At 38.4% G+C, this 23,915-nt stretch overlaps 1 protein-coding gene across 2 annotated transcripts in view; it reads left to right on the top strand.

The window, feature by feature from the left end:
- The window catches only part of SLC9A8 (solute carrier family 9 member A8), a 61,013-nt gene that overhangs the window by 5,089 nt on the left and 32,009 nt on the right, over window positions 1-23,915 (top strand). The window contains exons 3-7 of one of the 2 annotated variants that reach the window (XM_081150213.1): window positions 3,225-3,305; window positions 13,558-13,616; window positions 18,436-18,519; window positions 22,436-22,537; window positions 23,637-23,671. In XM_081150213.1, the coding sequence (XP_081006339.1) occupies window positions 3,225-3,305; window positions 13,558-13,616; window positions 18,436-18,519; window positions 22,436-22,537; window positions 23,637-23,671 (361 nt within the window). The remainder of the gene's footprint in view (window positions 1-3,224; window positions 3,306-13,557; window positions 13,617-18,435; window positions 18,520-22,435; window positions 22,538-23,636; window positions 23,672-23,915) is intronic. The other variant, XM_081150214.1, reaches the window with a different exon arrangement.

Raw genomic sequence — 23,915 nt, 5'->3', positions numbered from 1 at the left:
TATGTTTTAATATAGTTACATAATTATTGCTTCAGGCATGAAACGTTGGAAGCGCATTAACTTGTGGTATGCATACCCTCCATGCCACATAGAAGTTTTTGGACCTTCTTGCTTCCCCTCCCCCAAGTGTACTTGGAAACATGTACTTACATTTGTGTATATACTTTTGTACATTCATGAGTACATTCACACGTACAAGCACATATAGCTTGGAGTGTAGTTTATTTCAGTGTAAATGGGGTCCTATAGCTTGCTTTTTCATCTCACAGGATGTCTTGGAGGTCTATGTTAGTGTTTTTTATATACCTCATCCTTTTTTTTCTTTTTAAAGGATATGTATGTGCTAAAAATAAACATAACATAAAATTTACCACTTTAAAGTGTACAATTCAGTGGCATTTACTACATTCACGATATTGTGCAACCATCACCACTATTTAGTTACAGAACATTTTTATCACCCCAAAAGGAAACCCAATACCCATTAAAAGCATTCACTCCCCATTTGCCCCACCCCCCAAGTCTCTGGTAAACATAATTCTGCCTTCCGTCTCTAAGAATTTACCTACTCAAACTATTTTATATGATCTTTTATGTCTGTCTTTTTTCACTTAGCATCATGTCTTCAAGGCTCACCCATGTTGTAGCATGTGTTAGAATTGTATTTATTTGTATGGCTGAATAAAATTCCATTGTTAGGATACCCAACTGTGTTTACCCATTCAGTTGATGGGCATTTGTGTTGTTTCTACCTTTTGACTATTGTAAATAGTCCTGCTATGAACATTTGTGTACACATTTTTGTGTGGACATAAGTTTTTATTTCTCTTGTATAAATAGTGATATATACCCAGAAGTGGTTACTCTCTGTGTAACTTTCACAGGTACTACCAGACTTTTCCACAGAGGCTGCACCGTTTTACATTCCCACCAGCAAGGCCCAAGGCTTCCAATTTCTTTACATTCCTATCAACACTTTTATTTTTCACTTTGTTTTGTTTTCTAATTATAGCCATCCTAGCAGATGGGAAGTAGTATCTCATTGTAGCTTTGGTTTGCATTTTGCTAATGACTAATGATGTTAAGCATTTTTTCATGTGCTTATTAGTCACTTATAACTCTTTGAAGGAAAGTCTGTTCAGGTCCTGTGTTCGTTTTTACTGTTATTTGTTAATCCTCACCCGAGGATATTTTTCCATTGATTTTTTTAGAGAGAGTGGAAGGGAGGGAGGGGGAGAGAGGGAAAGAGACACATCAATTGGTTGCCTCCTGCATGTGCTCCAACCAAGGCTGGGGAACGAACCTGCAACCCAGGTACGTGCCCTTGACCGGGAATCAAACCTGAGACCCTTGGTTTGTGGGTCAACCCTCTACCACTGAGCTACACCAGCCAGGGCCCTTTGCTTATTTTAAAATTGTGTTGTTTTTCTTCTTGTTGAGTTGTAAGAGCTCTTTTTTAAAAATGTAATAATAGCAATTATTGAGTACTTAAAAGTTTGTTTTCCATCTCCTTTATCCACCCTATACCCACCCTATACCCTCCCCACCTCTACCCACCCCCTCCCAAGAGTTCTTTATATATTCTGGATGCCAGACCTTTATCAGATATCTGATTGGCAGATATTTTCTCTCATTCTGTGGTATCGTTTTTTCAGACCTCATTCTTTTTAATGGCTGAAGACCTTCCTTGAGTCCTATATTTAGCTCTCTGTTGATAGTTTCCCCCTTTGCTCTGAAAGGTGCAAGTGGTTGTTTGATTTATGAGAATAAATGTTTTAAATTAATTTTTTCATCTAGCTTGGTACAAAGAAAGAGCAGAAACTGATTCAACTCCCTAATTTATTATCATCTACGTAGGTGCCTGCCTTTTTAGATAGTAGCATGCTTCTGTCACATGTTATAATTATGCATTAGGACTTTTTTCTTGCTCTTAGTATTTAATGTAGGATTTTTCTAACTAGGTTAAATATTTATAATAACACCACAGATTGATAGTTGAGAGCATAGAATGAAAGGGAGACAGAATTTCTGTATTTATAACTGTTTCTCTGGCCACCTGGTGCTTTTTTGGTGGAACTAAAGATAACTAATTTGTCAATGTGGGTTCTGAGAGTGGCCACTTAACAGCCATGCAGATTATTTAAACATTTATTTTTACATAAAAACAACAAAATTATTTTTAGTATTAAGATGATACTGTGATTGATGACATGGTATCACCTATATGCCTAACAGAAACATGCATATTAACGTTTGGGCCATGAAATTACATTTAGGAATTGTTTATGTAAAAGTATGCTTTTTGGGGGGGAGGGGGGGAGTCCAGAAATACTTAGTCCTGTCAAATACTTTTATATTTTGTTTCCTTTTCTGTCATGATAACCCCTCTGTGAAGAAAGTCAGACGTTTTTCGAGTTTTAGCTACTGAGGAATGAAGGCAGCCAGGAGGGAGGTGGGGGGTGCCTAAGGGTAAGGGCACAGGATTGGAATCTAGCTCCACCCTGCAGCACCCACCAGTGAACTGATCTCTGAACCTCAGTTTTCTCATCTAGAATCAAATAGATAATGGTAATAATAGCTAGTTAAAAGGGGCATTGGGGGGGGGGGTGTCAAGTGAGACAGCATTTGGAAGTGCTCAGTACAGTGCCTGGTTCATGGGGAGCCCTCAGCCAGTGGGAGCTCCAGTACCCAGCTGGAGAGCAGGTGCCCCATCTCTAGGTCTCTGATGTTCTTATTACCAAACAAAGTATTTACTTTGTTCTGTTTATAAAATACCCTCACTTCTATGTTAAGAGAGAACCAGTCACGGGATGGCAAAATACTTTTGTGTCAGCATATTCTGCTGTAGTTACGTAAAAGTGATTGATTTTGTTGACATGCTCCTCAGTATTTAGAGTTTTCTAGTTGATGACTACTTAAAAAAAGTTGAGGCCCATTTCTTAGAATCAGGGAAGTTTGAATAATTTTAAATGGTTGTATAAGGTTTAACAGCTTAGGAAAAAAGTAGGAGTCTGATGCTCTTAGATGTAAGGAAGTATAGAGAAAATGTTATAAACACTGCGAATCCAGTTTAAGAAAAGAGATTAAAAAAAAACGCTGAAGTTTAAGGTGTCATTGACAGTTGTCCATTTCCCTGGCAGCCCTCTAAAAGTAACTATTGCCTTGAACTTGGTGTTTATCATTTTAAAATGGGCTCTTTTAACCATGTCTTGTTTTTCCCACAGCTATCTGCATCATATTGGTGCATTTACTGATTCGATACCGATTACATTTCTTGCCAGAGAGTGTTGCTGTTGTTTCTTTAGGTAAGTGCTTATTGGTGGGTCTATAATAAAAGCAGTAGCAATAACTGTCATTTTTTTAGTGCCTCCCACTCCTGGGAACCACAAAAGATGTGGTACATACCTGATCTCATTTAATCTTCACTGCAACCTACCATGAGGTGTTAGGATCCCATTTTACAGGTGAGGACACTGGCTCAGAGAGGGTTGATGACCTCATGAAGGTCACATAGAAACTCCTCTGTACAGCTTGAATGCCTTTTCTACTTCTAGAACACATTTGGGCACATTGACCTCTGCTGCTAGGCTATGCTGACATCCAGCTGAACCTAAGGCAAGTAATTGACACTTTAACTCATAGTGTCACTGAATTTTACAGCCAAAAGGGGCTTTCACTTTATAGTTTAGGAAAGAGAAATGGCTCACTTTAATGTCAGAGTCAGATCTAAAGTCTTCAGAGAGCATTTCATTCTACCTCGAATTTCTCTCTTTTGTTTCCTGTGGCAATTAACTCTTAAGATAATTAGCTTCTATTTAGAGTGAGTGAATTGGCCTAATAATAGGTGTGAGCTCACATGCATGTTCATTGAAGTGGTTAGTGGGGGAAGAGGGAGAGACCTTATTTTCAGTAAGTATTAAGATCAAGAGGAAAATGCGGTTGGGATGCTTAAGGCATAGTAAATAAGGTCTCACTAAGTTCAGCTAAAGCTCTCATCAGATTATATTGTAGCCTACTGATGATATTTAATTTTTTCATATTACCACTGATGCTGTAAATTAATTTTCTTTGCCTTGTAGATCTTGTTTAATATATTTAGTAATTCTTTCACAATATAGCTGTGGTTTAGGTTAGCTTTGGAAATGAACTCTCAGACTCTGTTCATTCTCCTTCCCCCTGTCACCACCTTTGTTCCTATTGCCCTGGTTCAGCCCCTTTTATATTTTCTCTGGACTTCACAGTACTACTAAGTGCCAAGTTCTGACCTAGGAACTTTCACATTGCCATCTCCTTTAAGTCTCATGACTCCCAGTGATGCCATATTTGAAGGAAGAAGCACCACTGTATAGAGATGATCTTCAGTAAAGAGTTGGAAACCAATTTTGCTCAAAAGAGTTTCTGTTCTCCATTTAGTAGGCTCTTTAGCTGTACTTCCTGGCAGATTCTGACAACCTTAGCTAAGAAGATAGCCTTAGAGCTCTAAGAATGGGAGGATCGCTCGTTAACATTCCTTTCGCAATATTAGGCATGTTGAAAATAACCTTCATAGCTGATACCTGTTATTCTGGGGGTATTTCAGTAAAGACTTAAAAAAAAACATTCCAAGGAATTTACAGTTTTGCAGTCAGTTTTCATAGTTTCTTAAGAGTAATATCATTGGTGTGTACTTAGCTGTGTGCACATGGAAACTAAAATGGTTCTTATCACTTGGTTTGGAATGTCAGATTCTCCACTGTCTCTTGAATGTTTGGGTAACTGCAGGTCAGTCACCAGCAGTGCTTGTATTAGGACTTACAGCATATGTTGTTGGTTGCCTACCCAAGAGCCATTTCTGACTTCTTGAAAATAGAGCCCTTATTTTGATCAGGTGTCTTTCCACACTGTGCTCAAGTCGAGATTGGTCTTTGCTATCACAGTAATTTCATTCTATGCCAAAGAGGGTGGAGGCAGCAGGGTGGTGTGAAATCCAATTCTAGCCAGTGAGCCCAATGGGAAAGATGCTCAGTAGTGGGTTGGAAAAATCTTTTCTTCTCTGATAAAAAATGTAATTCTCCCTTTCTTCAGTGCTCTTGTGTGAGGATGTGATGTCTGGAGCACTGGCAGCCACCTTGCTGTCCCTGTGGCTCAAAGACAAAAGCCAGAATGCTAAGGATTGCCAGGGGGACAGATGGGAAGTCTAGTCTTGACTGCATTTTTGTTTTGTTGAATTGATAGCTACCTATCTCAGAGCTGCCTGTTATATGAGATGATAAACACCTATTGTTTAAACCATTTTTAATCAGGTGTTCTTTTACTTGCAGCCAAAAACAACTGATATGGGATAGGACTCTTTCCATTCAAAGGGCAAAATCAATTCAATTTGATTCAAAGAAAATAAATTGGTGGGGGTGGAGTTACACACCCATTGGCTCATAGAACCAAAAAAACCACAGGTGGTGCTAGCTTCAGACTTAGCTGGATCAAGTCTCCTGCACTCAGTTTTTCTCCATTTTTCAACAGTGCTTCCCTTCGTTTTGGCTTCACTCTTGGGCAGGCTCTCTCCATGTGAGCCATCATAGCTTCAGGCTTACTATCTTTACAGTAGCAAGCAGAGTGGGAAAGGTGGCCTTCTCTTCTCCCTGGTTCCACCAGAAGTTGTAGATGAACTCTGACCACATGGCCACCCCAGAACTGGGCATGCAGGGGGATGGTGTTGGGGGTCAGCCAAGGCTCTCCATCCACAAGATTCATTTCTTTACTGATAATGCAGAAATAACTGTAGCCTGTACAGCCAGGTCTTGGGAGGGATGGTGGAAAGTAAGTCTTGCTTTCAATAATTATTTGCTAACTCAGGTGATTGGAACACTAGGAGCACTTCCAGGGAGAGTGCTGGGGTCAGAAAGTAGTTTTTATTATATTAGAGGACATTTGGTTAGAAGTTAGAAAAGCTGACAAAGCTATCAAAATCATTCTGCATTTCATAAAGCTATGTAAAGTGAAGGAGAGCTTTTGTACTGCTGGAGCAAAATGTAACAAAATATTGAAATAGCCACCATTTCAAGAATTTCCAACTTTTCTGCCAAGAAAGAATCCAGATGAAGCTGCCAGAGAAAATGGGGTTTTTATTCTTTCAGGGATAAATTTCCCAGCTTACCTCTTCTAGCCAGAAGTTGCAGAAGCCCACAGCCATTTAGAGACATCATTGGCCTTTTGTGAGATAGCTGAGCTTTCAGAGTGCCTAAGACATTGTTGGTACAGAAGAGGATCTATCTGCACTGTAAAAGCACGTCTTCTCCCTTTTATTGTATTTTTAAAGGAATCTCGAGACTTTTTCATTCTTTATAAAACAAAAAATAGTATCAATGTGAAGTTCTAAAGATACTTCCTTGGCCCTTTTTTAGAGCTCTCAGATACTTTCTATACTTCATGAAATTCTGTAGTTTGGGCCTCTTTTTAAAAAATAAATGTTTTGCACAGTTAAACAGCTGTATAGAAAAAGAGAAATCCTTGTCATAAACAATTTCAACTGTTTTTTATCATGCTTCCAAACCATTTGTAGACATATATCGATTAGATAACTTGACTTGGTTTTAGTTTATGTCATTTTTTGTGTTCTTTCTTTTTACTAGTCTTTCCACATATTACTTAAGTTCACATATTTATTTCCATTGGCTATGTAGTGCTGATTCACTGTTTATAGATTTGGGGCTGAAGTTTATAAGGAAAGAAAATGAAATAATTGTATTGCCCACTATCCTCTGTTGTATACAGCAAAAACAGGAGTAGATTTTTTTCACAATCATACTTTATTTTAGAACACGGAAAGGGGTTAAGTAAGGGCTGGAAATTTGATGGGGTTAAGTAAGGACTGGAAATTTGACTTTCCAATGCCAAGGTTTAGCCTGAATACCGCTGATAGTTAGAAAACCAAACCAGTTTCACCTTATAACTAGATTTGATTGGATCACTGAGTGGATAGGATACACAGAAGTGCTCCGGTCATGACCTTCTTAACTCTGTTTGTGCTTTTATAGTAATTCCTCCTTCTTTTGACTAAAGGATTGTAATTTTTTTTTTTTTTTAATATATATATCTTTATTGATTTCAGAGAGAGGAAAGCAGAGGGAGAGAGAGAGATAGAAATATCAATGATGAGAGAGTCATTGATCGAGCCCACAACCCGGGCATGTGCCCTGACCAGGAATCGAACCTCGATCGCCTGGATCCTAGGTCAACGCTCAACCGCTGAGCCATGCCTGGCCAGGCTGTAATTTTTTTTAAGATTAGTGCTCTTTTTGTCAATGTGGTTTTGAGTGGAAGATAATGAAAAATCACTCAGTTCCTGAGTTATTAACTAAAGGCAATTCTGGAAAAAAGCAAATACAGTAATTCTATTCACGTTGTACTTAAGTTATTTTTTTTTTAATGTTTTTAAATGAAACTTAGAGGGAGGCTAACTGTAACAGCTTTCATTACTTTTTAGACTCTTAGAGCCTGACACTGATGCAGCTTAAGATGTCCCACGGGTAACTCTCCCTGAATCTTACTTAGGTGCTTTGATTTATTAGAAAAGAAACAGACAGTCATGTGTTGGTATTAGAGTAACTGTCTTACAGGTCAAAACTGGTTGTCAGATTGACAAAATGATCGCTTTAGACAGGATTCTCCAGGCTGTCAAATTCTACGGAAGAGTTCTAGCACAGACTTTTCGCCTCCATGTTTCTGGAAGCACTGATCAGAGGTGATAATTTATTCTTGGAAGGTCGTATTGCTGTTTTGCTGCCATTAGCTAAATGTGTGCTCCTCCCTGCTTTTGCCTGGAACCTTGCTTTGACTTTCCTAGTTTTATGGTCATTTTCTCTTGTCTCAGCATTTTATCATCTTTAAGCTGTATTTTATACTTAAATCTTCCAGATATGCCAGAATAGTGAGGTAAATTTTAAAAGAAAAAAGGTTGTTGAAGAATTGCATTCTGAAACTGGCTGTATTAGGGCTGATTTCTATAAATTCCCTCTTTCACCATATGAGTGTTCTCTGTGGATTAGTAAGGTATACCATTCCTTTGAAGAAGTAAGCTACTTTAAAAACAAAACATTCAAACAGCCTTTCCTCCAGAAAACAGACAGACAATCCAGAGGTACTGATTCCCAGCTTATTGGTAGGTCTTCTGTCTTTTAAAGTATCTTTGGAGTAGTATCTACTTTTAATATAAGTAGCAGAATCAAGGACTGGGTTTTCAAAATTACCATATTGTAGTACAACTTGAGTCTATAATTAGAGCTGACAAAGCATGCTAACAATATTTTAAAGTGTTTTCAATAAATCATTTATGGTTGAAAGCATTACCTAAGTAATTATATTCCATTTTGCCCCATTATGTAGTAGGAGGTCTATGTCCTCATGATGATCAGGGTCAATCATCCCTGCCAGTATGGTAGCCTGTTTCTAGGCCGCCTAGTCTACTGGCACAAAGGGCCCAAAGTGAATGGGCAGCAGCCATTGTAGCTTATTATGTGAACCCTGTTGAAAATGTCCTTTCGACCCACTGAGCCTAAAGTTTCAGGCTAAAGGAGCAGAAATTCCCCAAGTAGGAATCCCTACTCCCACATGAGCCCCTAAGAGTGATGTTGAGTGGGGCCACTCCTACCCATTATGTGCTGTCCACATGCTTACCTGTTGGGGACGTACCACCTTATAATGGCCATAGGTTTAAGGAGTATACTGCATCCTAGAGGAGAGCTCTATTCCTCACAGAATGTCAGCTCTAAGCTGGTGCCTCAGCTCCGTCTTTAAGAGGCCATCTTACCACTTGGGCTGGCTGGCAGCTTCTGGATGGTGTGGTATATGGTGTAGGACCATGTGGAGTCCACCATCATATTAAATTTTGTACTATATGCATCTGTTACATAATCAAATAAAAATAAAATAACTTGTTTTTAAAACAATTTCAAATCTGCTGTTTACTAGCTAAGTGAGGTTGGGCCTTAGCCTTAGTTTCCTTATCTGTAAAATGCGGGTGATAATGCCTTCACTTCATGGGATTGCAGATACTAAACAGGGTAATACATGGAATTCCTTAGTATGCTGCCTACCTGCTAAGTAATCAACAACTGTTAGCTGCTGTCATTAATATTATCATCTTTATTATTATGGTTGGTTACCTTATAGGCTAATTGTGGGAATGAACTAAGTATATTTTATACATTGGCATAGTGCCTGGCACTGTGTGTCTGTGTGTTTATTTTTAACACAGTGCAGATAAATATGTGTATATATATATACTTTAAGGGAACTAGGATCATGTTCTACATGCTGTTTTGTAACCTGATTATAACACTGAATGCATTTTAAGCATTTTTCCTGTAATGTTAATTATCAGGAAAACTAATATTTTACAATGTCATGGTAGACCAGCATCATGAGGTGGCAGAATGTACCCAGGAGCCAGTAGTCAATTAGTGTCACTTGCTGGCCCTCAACTGTCAGACAAGCTTCTTAAACTCTCTGAGCCTTCCTACGTGCAACATTCTCTTGAGGATTAGAAATAAGTTAAAGTGACAAATCCTGGGAAAAGAGGCTCAACAAATAATTATTAATTGCTCCCAATGTTTGGTTTAATCCAGTAGTGTCCATAATGAGGTGTGTGTACAAAAATCCATTGGGAGGCAACAGAAAATAGTAGTAGGATTTATGTTTCTATTTCATTTTAATCTCACTGTTTTATAATTTCTATTTTTTGTGTATATTTTAAAATACATTAATATAGTAACACTGTTTTATAATAATTAGCATTTGTAACTTGAAAATGCATGCTCAATTCTTTTTACTGATAGGAATATACAAAATTGTATCTAGGGCATTATTTCCACCTGGTGGCCAGTTGTGTGGCATAAATTAATTTCTCCTAACATTGGACCTCAATCTCAAAATGTAAAGGAATAGTTTGCCAATTTAATACTGCACCATAGTTTAGTCCTAGGACTTCTCAAAAGGATTATTTACTCAAGTAATAATAATAATATTAATAGTAGTAATAATAATATATTTTACAAAGCTTTCTAGTGCCTCATAAATAATAATATAAAAACAAGCTTAGGCAATAGAATTATTACTGATTTTCAGATGTTACTGCTTCATATGTAATATGTGTTAATCATGGTATTAAAGTTTGGTGTACATTTACAAGGGAAAATGAAAGTTGAGGTTTTAGTAGAGCAGAAAAATGCTAGCTTTAAAAGTGAAATCTGAAACCATAAAAAGAGGTTCAGCTTTCCTGGTATTCAGGAATGATTACTGCAGGCAGATTGACTGCAAATGCAAATTGAAACCTTAAAGTACAACTTCTTGCCCACCATATTAGCAGAAATATTTAAAGTCTGATGATTATCCAGGGTTGGTGAGGATGTGGGGATTGCTCTAGTGGAAAGTGGTACTGCCACTTTGGAGGACAATTTGGCAGCATTTTCAGAGATTTAAAAAAGCTCATGCCATTCATTGTCTCTTGATCCACCTTAGGGCAGCACTGTTACACAAGAGGCATGCACAAGCATGTTCATTGCAGTACCACTGTTAATAGCAAACAGTTGGAGACAGCCATCATTAGGGGGATAGTTTTTAAAATGTGACTTTTTGCCCTGACCAACGTGGCTCAGTTGATTGAGCGTCTTTCCGTGCATCGAAAGGTTGCCAGTTAGATTCCTGGTCAGGGCACATACCCAAGTTGTGGGTTACCCCGGTCAGGGTGCAGGAGGCAACTGATTGATGTTTCTCTCTCACATTGATGTCCCTCTCTCCCTCCCTCTCCGTTCCTCTCTCTCTAAAATCAGTAAAAACTTTTTTTTTAATGTGACTTTTAAATAAATTAAAATGTAATTCACATACCATAAACTTCACAATTTCCAAGTGTGCAATTCACTGCTTTTTTGTATAGTCACAGGGCTGTGCAATCACTACCACCATGTAACTCCAGAACATTTTCATTACTCCAAAAAGAAACCCTCTACCCATTTGCAGTCACTCCCCACTTCCCCCTTTCCCCTTCAGCAACTGCTAACCAGCTTTCTGTCTCTGTACATTTGCCTGTTCTGGACATGTCACATAAGTGGAATCATACAATCTGTGGTCATTTTTTATAACAGTTTTATTCAGATATAATTCACATAGCATACAAGTTACCCATTTAAAATGTACAACTCAGTTATTTTTAGTATAGTCACAGAATTGACAATCAACTGTAGAACATTTCATCATCCCAAAAAGAAACCCCATGCCCTTCAGCTATTGCCCCCAAAGCCCCACTCCTCAGTCCTAGGCAATCATTTCTGTCTCTATAGATTTGTCTATTCTGGATATTTCATATAAATGGATCATAAAATATGCCTTTTGTGTCTAGCTTCTTTCACTTGGCAAGTTTTCAAGATTCATTCACATTACAGCATGAATTAGTGCTTCATTCCTTTTTATTCCCAGATAATATTCCATTGTGTGGATAGCCCACATTTTTTTATCCGTTAATCAGTTGATAGACATTTGGGCTGTATCCACCTTTGGGCTGTTATGAACAATGCTGTTGACTAACATCCACGTACAAGTTTCTGTAGGAAAGTTTGTTTTCAGTTGTCTTGGTGGAACTCCTGAGTCCTGTGGTAACTCAGTTTAACTTTTCAAGGAACTGCCAAACTGTTTGCCCACAGCAGTTGCACCATTTTACATTCCCACCAGCAATATATGAGGGTTCCAATTTCTCTATAGCCTTGACAACACTTGTTTTCCACATTTTTAAAATTATAGCTATCCTAGTGGATATGAAGAGGTATCTCATTGTGGTTTTGATTTGCATTTCCCTGATGACTAATGTTAAGCATGTTTTCGTGTGCTTGTTGGCCATTTGTATATCTCCTTTGCAGGAGTATCTATTCAACCTGTGGCATTTTTATGTTATGCTATAGAGCTCTTAAAAGGAATGAGGCAGATCTGCATGTAATAATCCCTGATATATTATTACATATAGATCAAGACTTAACACTGAGCAAAATAGCAAATAGAAAGATACATTACAGCACTGTAAATTTTATATAAATACACACGGGTGTGCCTTGTGTGTACACGCACACACAAACACACTAGGACTGTATGGTTAAATATAAATGTAAGGGAGTAGAGAAGGGTCTGGTAGAATATTCCCCAAACCTATCAAGATGGTTGGTTACCTTGGGGCAGGAAGACAGTTAAGATGAGAGTGGAGGGTGGGATCTCATCAAAAGGGATTTTTGTCTTTTTCATAACATTTTACAAAGTATTAATGAACTATTTGCTTAATAAAAATGTGTATAAAACTCCTTAAAATGTATGTGCAATTTGAAGAGGTAAGGAAAAAGGAGCAGTTGGGGAGCTCTGGCTGGAGAGGAGTTAGAATCAGCACTTTCCTGCCATCTGGCAAGAAGTGAATGTACATCTTACAGCTCCTATTCTGCAAATATGGTCATTGACTCCCTTTATAGCTCAGATCTCTTTTGTCTTGGTCTCTTTTTCAAAGTAATTTTATTACTCTTTTAATAATATATAACAATTCAAATAGTATAGAGGTTTATAAATTTAAAATTGCTCATCTCCTCTCTTCACCTCAAGTCCCTCCTTCCCCATGGCAATTCATGTTAGTGTGGCTCCTTTTCCCAATAAATTTCTATGTTCAAGTATTTTCTCCTAACCCCTCCCAATAAGGTGTGTTTCTTCAGCTTTCCATAGTTGAGGGGGGAATGCTCCTTCCTCTGTAGGGGAAAGGGGAGTCTTTGTCGTTAAGTGTCTATGACAGTGGTCTTCAGGCTTGCTTTGTGTCACCCCGCCCAGAGATCGTGATTCAGTAGGCCTGGTGTTCTGCTCTGGTGTCTTTAATTTATAAAAAGCTCCCATGGTGATTCTGATGAGCCAACAGGGTTAAGAATCATTTACCTAGTGAGTAACACAGCAGTCATAAATTGTACCCGTGATGCTTGTTTGAGAATCACTTTATGAGAGAAGAATGAGGCTGTCAGTTTTATGGAAGCATGCCTGAACTTAGATGGTCTGATTTGTTCCAGGAATTTCACAGAATTTTTACTTTAGGTTATTTTCAGCATTGGGACCTTATCTCTAACTAAATACTCTACATTGAGCTGCCATCTGAGCCTGAGAAAGTGATCTTAGGTTCATTCTTGAAAATGGCAGGACTAAGGGGCAAACTTAGCTCATAAGATTCCTCCTGTTTCACATTGAAAATGGGTGGATGTAGAAAAAAACGAAAGATGTTATATCTTCTGTGTCACACAGACCGCCCTTAGGTCCTATTTTGTAAAGCTTTTTCTCCCCCCCAGGTTTTTGTAGACTTCATTATAGTATGTTTGCCTGAGATGCAAGGGAGAAAGTAATGTAACTCATAAAACTTCACACTAATTTCCATTCTTGTGTTTTCAGACATGAAACTTGCAGAAATCCATAAAAGTCATTTAGAGGCATAATAATATTCAGTTTCTCTAGAATAATAAACCTGAGTAATCTTTCGCATACCTTAAATTTATATTAAACTTACATTTTCTCTTCTAGGTATTCTCATGGGAGCAGTTATAAAAATTATAGAGTTTAAAAAACTGGCAAATTGGAAGGTAGGTTAGCCCAACTGTTCATTTTTTAACATAATTACAATTTTTATTGGTGGTTCTTAATTATAGTAACACTGATGGTTATGGTGCCTTTCTTATCAGTAAAGTTTACATTATCACATTAATTTATTTAACATTCTATTAGATTAGGATTGATACCTTTTATCTGAGGATTTTTTTTAAAGCATATATCTTTTTGGTTGACATGGGAATGCTCAATGTTGTGTTATTTATGCACATTTTTATAATCTTAGGGAAAGGCTCTAATTAGCATTCTTTTATTTTTAATTAATTAATTAATTAACTTGAGAGAGCGATAGAAACGATGATTGGTTGCCTCCCTCATTTGCCCCGACCAGGGACCGAACACGCAACCTGGGCATGTGCCCTGACCGGGAATTAAACCCGTCACCTTTTGGTGTATGAGACGACACTCCAACCAACTGAGCCACACCAGCCAGGGCTCAAATTAGCATTAAATATTAAACAATGTTTATTGCTCCCGATTCCACTCTCACAGCTGAGAATAATAAAGCATGCTTTGTCTAGCCTGTAGAACTTACAGAATGCTTTACAAACTATAGCTCATATTGTCCTCAAGATATCCATGGGAGTAGATTGAGTATTATCACCACCCTGTGTTTACAGATGAGGAAAGTAATGCCCAGAGAAGTCAGGACATATCTAACATCACAGAACTAGAAAGTGGCTGAGTTGAGTTGTGTGTCCACTCCCTCTGACCCTGTGTATTCTATATTTTCTCCACTGTACTATGCTGTCCTCAGTTTGTGGATGTCCATACCTTTGTGTTTATACAATGGTCATTAGAAAGTGAGCATCATCTTTAACATTCTATTAGATTAGGGTTGATACCTTTACATCTGAGGATTTTTTTAAAGCATATATCTGTTTTAATTGAAACCTGAATTTCAACTTAAACTTGAGCATCCATATTGAGTAGCGAGATTAACAGGTATGTTACAAAATTGAATTTGTGAATGGAAATAAGGTCCATTTCAAAATATTAAAGAATTAGATGGTTAAAATTGTATCACATTTGAGCCCCACCTAAGATTAATTTGCCTGTTAAGCTGTAGAGTGAACTTTGTAAAACAAGCCATATAGTCTGACCTAAAACACAATTTGAAACTGTTATAAATAATATTCAGGAAATATTTATGTATTAAATAAATCATCAAGTGTATATTCAACTCCTAATATTACAGAACTCCTCTCAGCTGGCTGCAGCTGGGCAGGCCCCACTGGAGCACATTGTGAATACTGTCTCTGCCTTCCTACCACTTGTTAAATTTCACCATCCCCTCTGTGGCTCTTCTGAGGCCATGGGGTACAGACTAGAACCTTTCTCTCCTCCTAGGCTTGTTAGAGCCTGATATGTAGAGAATTGTACCTAACACATTTTGTTTCATTTTATCAAAATTGGAATTGATTTAAAAACAATTGAAAGTTGTTTGATTTTAAAATATTATTAATCTACATAAAATTCTGGAACTTTCATGTAAAAATCTGAACTTCTAGCTTCTCTTGAAAAAGCAGCTCTCTTAACACCAGCCCACATTCTGCCCAGCAGAGATCCTAGGCACCACGATGAAGCTGCTCCCCTGGTAACACTGTGTGGCCCCCCAGAAGCCTTTGACTTGGTGACCCCAGCACTAGTAGCAGGAGGAGGGGAGGGGAGGTTATCTCTCACTTTTAGTTTTATATGCTTCGGTGTTAATTGAATTTATTTTTCAAGATGTTTCTTTTCAAGTTAAAATAATAGTAATACATTTAATAGTACAGACAGGTGATCCAAAGCCAGGTGATAAATTAAGTGCTTACAGAGCCATCCAGGCAACCAGTGCTTGACCTCAGAGAAGGGCAAAGTTTCTAGTGGGGATGGTTGGAGCAGGCTTCCTGGAAGAACAGGTGTTTGTGTAAAGCCGAAGCGGGAAGCAGGACACCTGTTTGGAACCTGGGTGCTTTAGGGAGCAATTGAAGATAAGAAAAACAAGGAGTTGGTGTTTTTTCTCCAAGAAGTTCTATTTTCAGACTATCTCACTGGGCCTGCCTTCTACCTATATTGTCATATGCTTAATATATTTCTTTAAATCAACTTGCTTTTTTATTTATATACATTTTTATAGCAGTTTTTTTAAACTTTATTGTGGTAAAATATACATAAAATTTACCATTTTAGCCATTTTTAAGTATACAATTCAGTAGCATTAAATTCACCCACAATGTTATATAATCATCACCACTCTGTTTCCAGAACTTTCCATCATCCCAAGTAGAAACTTTGCCCATTAAACAACCCCCATTTCTCCCTTGCTACTTCCTATTCTTTTTTTATAGCCCTATTCTACTCTCTTTCTTTATGAATTTACCTATCCTAGGTACCTCATGTAAGTGAAATCATACAGTATTTAGCCTGTTGTATCTGGCTTATTCTACTTACCATGTGGTTTTTAAGGCTCTTCCATGTTTTCGCATGTATCAGAATTGCCTTTCTTTTTACGGCTGAATGATACTCCGTGTATGTCTGTACCACGCTTTGTGTATCCATTCATTTGTTGATGGATCCTTGGGTTGTTTCCACCTTTTGGCTGTTGTAAATAATGCTGCTATGAACACTGGTATACTATATATATATATATGTATTTTAAAGGGAACATCATAATAGAGTTTTAAGAGGAAAACCAATATCGTTTTTATAGATAAACAAAGGAGTACATGTGCCTGCCAAAGCCTCTAAGGTCAAGCCTGTTCTCTTTGGCAAAAAGAAAGGCCAGCCCGGCCGGGCGTGGCTCAGCGGTTGAGCGTCGACCTGGGATCCAGGCGATTGGGGCTCGATTCCTGGTCAGGGCATATGCCCGAGTTGTGGGCTTGATCAATACCTCTCTCATCATTGATATTTCTGTCTCTCTTTCTCCCTCTACTTTCCTCTCTCTGAAATCAATAAAGATATAGTAAAAAAAAAAAGAGAGAGAGAGGTCAGCACACTGGAGAGAGGCTGTACTCACCGTAGCTCCAGACTGAGGTGGCTTTGACTTAATTGCGATTGAAAAGAATCCAAAGGGGCTGACTTTCTCAGTCTGCAGGGTCAGAGGTGTCTGACACACACTTCTCAAGTGCAACCAAAAATCACCTCAGACTATTGAGGGGGAGATGTTGCCAGAAGGAACCGGGGAGCTTTCCATAACACTATTCATCTTACGGTGGTGGATGCATTTCCTGTGGCTGTAACAAATTACCACAAACTGGGTGACTTAGAACAACTGAGATTATTCTCTCATAGATCTGGAGGTTAGAGATCTGAAATCAAGGTGTTGGCAGAGCCACACTCCCTCTAGGGAGTGAGTCCAGGCTCGCGGCAGGGAATCCTTCATTGCCTCTTCTAGCTCCTACTGGTCCCAGGCGTTCCTTGGCTGTGTCTCTGCCTCAGTCCATCTTCACAGGGCCTTCTCTGTGTCTGTGTGTCCTTTTCTATCCCTAGTGAGGGTATTCTCAGTGGGTTTGGGGCCCACCCTAATCCAGTATGATCTTATCTGGATTCTTTGCTTAATTACATCTGCAAAGACCCATTTTCCAAACCAAGGTCACATTCTGAGGTTCCAGGTGGACATGAATTGGGGATGGAGGACAGACACTACACAATCCATTATAGGTGGGTTTTCCTTTTTCCCAGGGGAGGTTTAGTTTTTGAAACTCCAAAAGAATCTATACAGTAACCCCACTGCACAGATCCTCAGAATTGGTTGCCCCACAAAACAGAGATCAGCCCATTTCTTTTCACATGGTCGCAGTCTGAGTCATGAGCTTGTTGTACAGGCAGTTATTTTAAGACTTAATCAGAAGTCATCATTTGCTTCTATTTTGAGCCTTTTTTAAATGTTATTTTAGTCTTTATGGTAACAGCTGTACATTTGTAAGAATACATTTAGTGATTCTTTTCAATAGGGATTTTTGACAAGAAACCAGACTGCCAAGATTCTGACATAGAAATTTTCATATGAAAAAGGGCCTGATTCTGCAGTGTTTAATAGACTGTCCATTACATATATTCATTTTGAGCTTGAGGACAAATATGTATTTTCCCCAGTCCACCAACAATTAGAGAAATGGATTAATATAGAAAATCCAAGTGTTATTTCATCCTGCCAAAGATGGCTATATCTAGAATACTTTTAATAATTCGGACTTAATATTTCAATCTGAAAGTGTGGTGAGGGACTGGCTTGATAGCCATGTCCCAAGTCGTGAGGGCATCTGGTGGGTACTCTTTTATCACAGGCAGATTTAGGAAAATGGCAGAGTTGTCAGTGACAGGTGGAGAAAAGGCGGGGCTTAGACGTGGGGAGGGTTTCCTTGTCCTCTAAGTGGATTGTTTTAGGGCTTGCCATTACCTTTATCCTGGAGGGGGCCAATGTGTGGACTTGTTTTTGAAAATGTTCTATTTGAATTGAAATGTTTTCTATATTAAAATTAATTTTCTTTCCTTAGTAAAGGCTAAAAAGCATATGACTGTGTATTTGGAAGCACTTCATTCTGATTTTTCTTTCGCTGGTCACCTGTTAAACTCCCTTGTCCTACATTTTTAAATGCACTTGTATGGAGGGGGGTAGGGGAGCATGTGTTTTCTTTTTTTTTGCCTGTCTTCCTGTTTGGTGTTTTTATTTAAACATGGTAGTTATTTAAACACAATATGTTTCCAATGGGCCAGGCCTGCGAGAAGAATTACTTTGGCTCTTCATTGATGGATTTATTTCTTAATTATACAAATCCCATGCCTCTGAATGTACCCATTTTATATTTATAGGAAGAAGAAATGTTTCGTCCAAATATGTTTTTCCTTCTGCTGCTTCCACCCATTATATTTGAGTCAGGATATTCGTTACACAAGGTAAGGCTCAGGCACACATTAGTGGTTTGGTCTGGATCACTTCCTGTGTTGATAAGGCAAGTTCTGTAAAAGCCTGGGTATTAATTTAGCAGTGGTGTCTGGGTGCGCATCCTGGGTGTGCATGGTGGAAGCTGGACCGAACTGCCTGACTTGTGGACAGGAGCAGACATGTCAATGGGCTGCTTTCATGGTTTCAGGCAGCGTGACTTATTCAACTAGTGTTTGCCATAGAAGGGTGCTTTTCGTAGGAAGATGGCCAAGGTGAATTTGAGTTGTACACGGACAAGAGACATTGACTCTTCTTGTCAGACAGAGACAGACACATGTTAAAAGGATAGATTGTGTCGTAGGTGGTCAGGGACATGTGCCCTGGGCCTTTTGACTCTCTCAGCTCACCATGTTGGACCTTTCTCCCTCCTTAGGCCACTTGTCCTTCAGCGTCTCCCCTCTCAGTACCCTGCTCTGGGCCTCAACCCCCAGCTGATATTCCCCTTCTCCACTGGCCTCTGCACAGTTCCCTGCTTTGCCTTGTCATTTCTGGTCTCTGTCCTCTAACTTTCAGTGGGACTCTTTCTGCCTGGGCAGGAGCTTCACACTTTTAAGCCAGTCTAGTTTTGTGTGTGTGCATGGGTTTTTTTTCTTTGTCTATGAGCTTTCTTTGAATATAAATGTATTTAAGTTTTAAAATAGATGATGCAACTTAAAATGTTAGTGATACAGAAGTTATTTTGTGAGTATGATAAAAAATTGTGACGGTTGAAAGGACTAAGGTTTGGCCTATCCTTGGAGAGAGGAAAGAGCCTGGACTTGAGAGCCAGAGACCTAGATCTAATCATGTGCTGCCCCCTATGGATTCCTTTTGGACACAGTAGAAATTAAAAACAAAAAACGAAAGACCGAAAAACAACAACCCCAAACTCTCCTCTCAGGTTGCTTTGAAATTTACACTAGATGAAAGAATATATGCAAAGCACCACCCACCACAGTAAATAAATGGTAGTGCTTCTTGTTATTAATAATAATATCTATTATTACTAATATTAATATTATTAGTAGTATTGTGAACAATAACATAATAAACTTGAGAGTTAAATTTGTCAAGAGAGTTTTGGTTAAAACATTCAAATTAATCTTTAATTTTTCACCTGAGTACCAAAGCAAAAATATTCTAAAATGTTCAGTCCAGATTTTTTTTTTTAAATGTTATTTTATTGTACATCTAGCCACGTAAAATGTGAAAGGAAGTTTAATGTTAAAAAAAAAAAATTCCCATCCTGGCCTGCATGGCTAAGTGGTTAGAGCGTGTTCACTCACAGCCGCCCCCCCACATGGATATTTTCTCCTGTCTTCCCCCCACACACGCACTCTCTCTGAAAAGCAATGGAACAAATATCCTCAGGTGAGGATTAACCAAAAAATTTCCCAAGTCTTACAAACTCTTACTGACATCAGGTAATTGTTAAAGAGAAAACAAGAAGGAATTAAAGGTCATGTCTTTTACTCTTTAATTTCTTTCATTTTGTAAATAACTCTTAAAAGAACTATCAGCCGATTATGAAAATATTTCAAAACAATGTTGAGGAAATGGATTTGATTTTGACTTAAAAACACACCTTGATTAGTGTGTTAGAGCATGGAAAGTTTTCTAATTTTTTGGAGGGAAGGGAAATAAACTTGTTCAGAATTTGTGGAAAATAATAGTTTCTTTAAAAATAATTTCTTGACTTGGGGTGGTGAACACATAATACAGTATACAGATGATGTATTAGAGAACTGTACACCTGAAACCCATATAATTTTTTAACCAATGTCACCCCAATAGATTCAATTTAAAAAAATAATTTCTTTGACGATGGCTTTCCAGCAGAAAACGTGGTGATTTATGTGAAAGGGACTAATGTGATTTAGAAATGCAAATTCAGAGACTGTCTACTTCTTACCCTCCCCCAAAGAAGATAGTAGACTGTCCACTTCTTACCCTCCCCCAAAGAAGATAGGAAGTCAACTCTGAATGTTTTCCTTTAATATTGCTGTATTTGCTAATTTAAATTTGGATTTAGAATAAAAAATTCAGTAAGACTATTCTAAGTTGATATGCATTAGGTAGGCAGGTATTGGCTCTTTAAATTATAAATATCATACAAAGAATAGGACATTAATTTTGTCAGAAACAGGTAAATTCACTTTGTATAGCAAAGGGAAGTTCTTATAGTGTGGTAACTTGTATTTGGGTAAATTTCAATATCCAGATTAATATTAACCAACTATATATATTTTATCAGAATTAGCGCCCTATAAACAGACCAAGACTTAGTTTAATCTTTTTTAAAATAACAAAATACAGCAGCTTTTTGCAAAGAAGAACTCATAGATGAAAGCCTTTTGTTTAGAAAAAACAAATTATTGTTTGCCTTGAGTTATTTGAAAGTTCTTTGTGCGCTGAGAATTGATATGCCAAACAGAGTAATTGAATGTCAGATTATGGGCAGCCAAATCAAAATTGCAGCAAATGAAGCAAAGAAACTCCCTGAAGGAGATAGGATTAGTGGGTGTCAGTGTTGAGCTGAGTACATCCTTTTGAAATCAGCTTTAAAATGTCAGTCGCTGTTGTTTGTGACTTCACTGTTCTTGAGTGAAGAAAAGATGGGATGTCTTGTCCATGCCCACAGTCAAGGGGTCATCAAGGTTCCCTGGTATTGCTCCTAAGTGGGTCCACAGGATTCTAAATAAATAGCTAATTTTCTTAATGTTATGGAAATGTGAAAGATGTGACCATGCTACTTGGACTCAAATATTTTCTCTTAAATGCCATAGAGTATAGATGGAAATATATTTTATCTGTCATATTTATATTTAATGATGATACTAATAAAGTGAAATAAAATTGTTTAAAAGACATGGAAAGCAAAAAGGAGTTTATGATAGTATGACCTACTATCTTGACATTCTTTGTAGTAACGCACCTTTTCTTAATTAAATGAAAAATTATAATTGTATAAACTTTGGGCTTTGATCAGACATGAAACGTGATTAATTCCTTTGGTACCTATTTATTGGGCATCTTGCATCTGACAGGCATTATGATAGTGACTCTATACAAAAGCAGGTGTGGTGTTTGCCCCCCTTGAGCCTGCAGCTAGTGGGAAAGACAGACATCAGTCAAATAGTTACATAAATAAATGTAAATTTTCAGCCATATCAAGTGCTGCCAGGAGAGGGTCGTTGTGTGTTGAGAGCCTAGAACAGAATCTGGCCTTGCTGAGGGATCAGAGAAGGCTTCCCTCAGGAAGAGTGAAAATGTCCTGAGAGCTTAGGATGATTAAAGTTCACCAAGCAAAGAGGAAGGAAGAGTGGTCCAAATCCAGGGAGCACAGTGTGTTTGAAGAACAAAAAGCCACCAGTGTGACTGGCCCCCAGAAAACAAAGGGGGAGGTTAGAGGCCCTCACAGGGATGGAACCATCCAGGCTTTGGTTGGGTTTTAGCTGCACATCAAGTGGAAGTAGGGGGGAGGTCAAAGTGAAGGCAGCAGAATCAGATTTGTCTTTTGCAAAGATCATTCTGGAAGCCCTTGGAGAGTGGAGGGCAAGGAGCCAGGAATAGTTGAGACCTGTTAGAAGTTATTGCAGTGGTCCTGAGGAGAGATGATGATGTCTTGGGCAAGGGCAATGGAGATGGTGATGGAGAGAAGCAGGGAGATGTGAGTGACGTGGGGAAGGTAAAAGCCACAGGACTAGGCTCTACATTGGATGTGGGTGTGAGGGAAGACTCCCAGGTCCCCAGCTTGCCAGATAAGGTGGGCGACGATGCCCTTCACAGAGAACCAAGAGGGTGAGGAGAGACAGGTGTGGGGGCCATGCCTCTGTTGACTAGACCAGCTTTTCTAACCATTTCTCTCATTTCTCCTCTTTCAAACAGGGTAACTTCTTTCAAAATATTGGTTCCATCACCTTGTTTTCTGTTTTTGGTACAGCAATTTCTGCTTTTGTAGTAGGTGGAGGAATTTATTTTCTGGGTCAGGTAAGAAAAACGTCTTTGAAAAACTTAAGAGCTAGTGCAGGGAGGTGGGGTCAGGGACACCCCATGGGGCCTGGGTTTCACATTCAAGGTAAATGCTCCCCTGGAAGGAAATACAGACTCATGAGGCCCAGTAAAGTCATGCTAAGCTTGTTTCTCAATGTCCTCAGAGAGCTTTGATATCTGGAATTGAGTGAATGCTCCCCATAATCCTCAAAAATATTTGTTTGCTGTTACTTGCAAATCAACATGTCTTAAGTTGGAATACCTAAAAATAAAGCAGACTAGATGCCATCAGGATCTTCAGATTATAACAATATCAGTTGTGTTGTTAGGCACACTGAATCAGGGTTAAATGCTCTTTTTCAAATTAAAATTTGCATTTAAAAAATCATGATTCTGAATGTGTTCACTCAATTCTAACTCATTCATCTGTAGACTTATATACTCTGGATTTTCCACCATTGCTAAACCAGTTCCCAGTGTTACCAATTGGCTGTTCTGTACTTAGGGTTCAGATTATTTGAATTCCTTTAAATCAGACCCACCTGCAAAGGTAGCACCTGTGCTTTGCATTATGCGCACCTATGCATATCGGTCCTTATCCTTCATGGTCAATAGCAGGAAGTCTTCCTGCCCCAGCTCTGTAAAGTGAGTTTGAGGTTCAGGCAGCTGGGTGACGGGCAGATATCTCTTATGTGTGTCAGATGTGCTTGCTTCTTTTGATGGCTGTAGGCTAACACCCATTCCATCTGAATTTCACCTTTACTGGCTGCCTCAGTGGCACCATAATAAATCTGTCTGTCCTGTAACCTTCATTGCCCAGCTTCTAGTACCAAATGGGAAGAAACTTTAGAGAAGAACACAGTAGATAATTTGGCTTGAAAAATGTAGCATTCTTTGCCATACTTCTGTTGTATGATGATCAGATGCATGTTTAAACTAAAACTTGGGAGTTTTTTAAAATTTTCAAGTGGTTTGAGGACTGAAGATGAATGTCCCTATCCGTTTGTGATAAAGCACTAACGGACATTTTAATCTTCTTGGCTGTTCTCCAGGGGATTTTTTTTGTGTCTGTATGTTTGTGTGTTTTATTTTGCAGGCTGATGTAATCTCTAAACTCAACATGACAGACAGGTAAATCTTTCATACTCTTAACACCCATGGGACTGCTTTAGAGCCAGAGAAAGTGTTCTCCACATTAATCCTTGGACTTGGTTCCTCTCTGTTCTTTTTCTTGTTTTGTTTTGCTGATGATTTCTCTGTAGAATATTCTGAATTAATTTGGGTCTCTGAAATGAATCAAATCTAACTGAGGAAAATTTGAAGATCTCTAGTCAGAGCATTGCTGATTGAAATGATTAATTTAGTTTAATTTTTG

Source organism: Miniopterus schreibersii, assembly GCF_964146895.1.
Source record: "Miniopterus schreibersii genome assembly, chromosome: 10".
Taxonomy (NCBI): Eukaryota; Metazoa; Chordata; class Mammalia; order Chiroptera; family Miniopteridae; genus Miniopterus; species Miniopterus schreibersii.
This window is presented reverse-complemented; position numbering and strand designations above follow the sequence as displayed.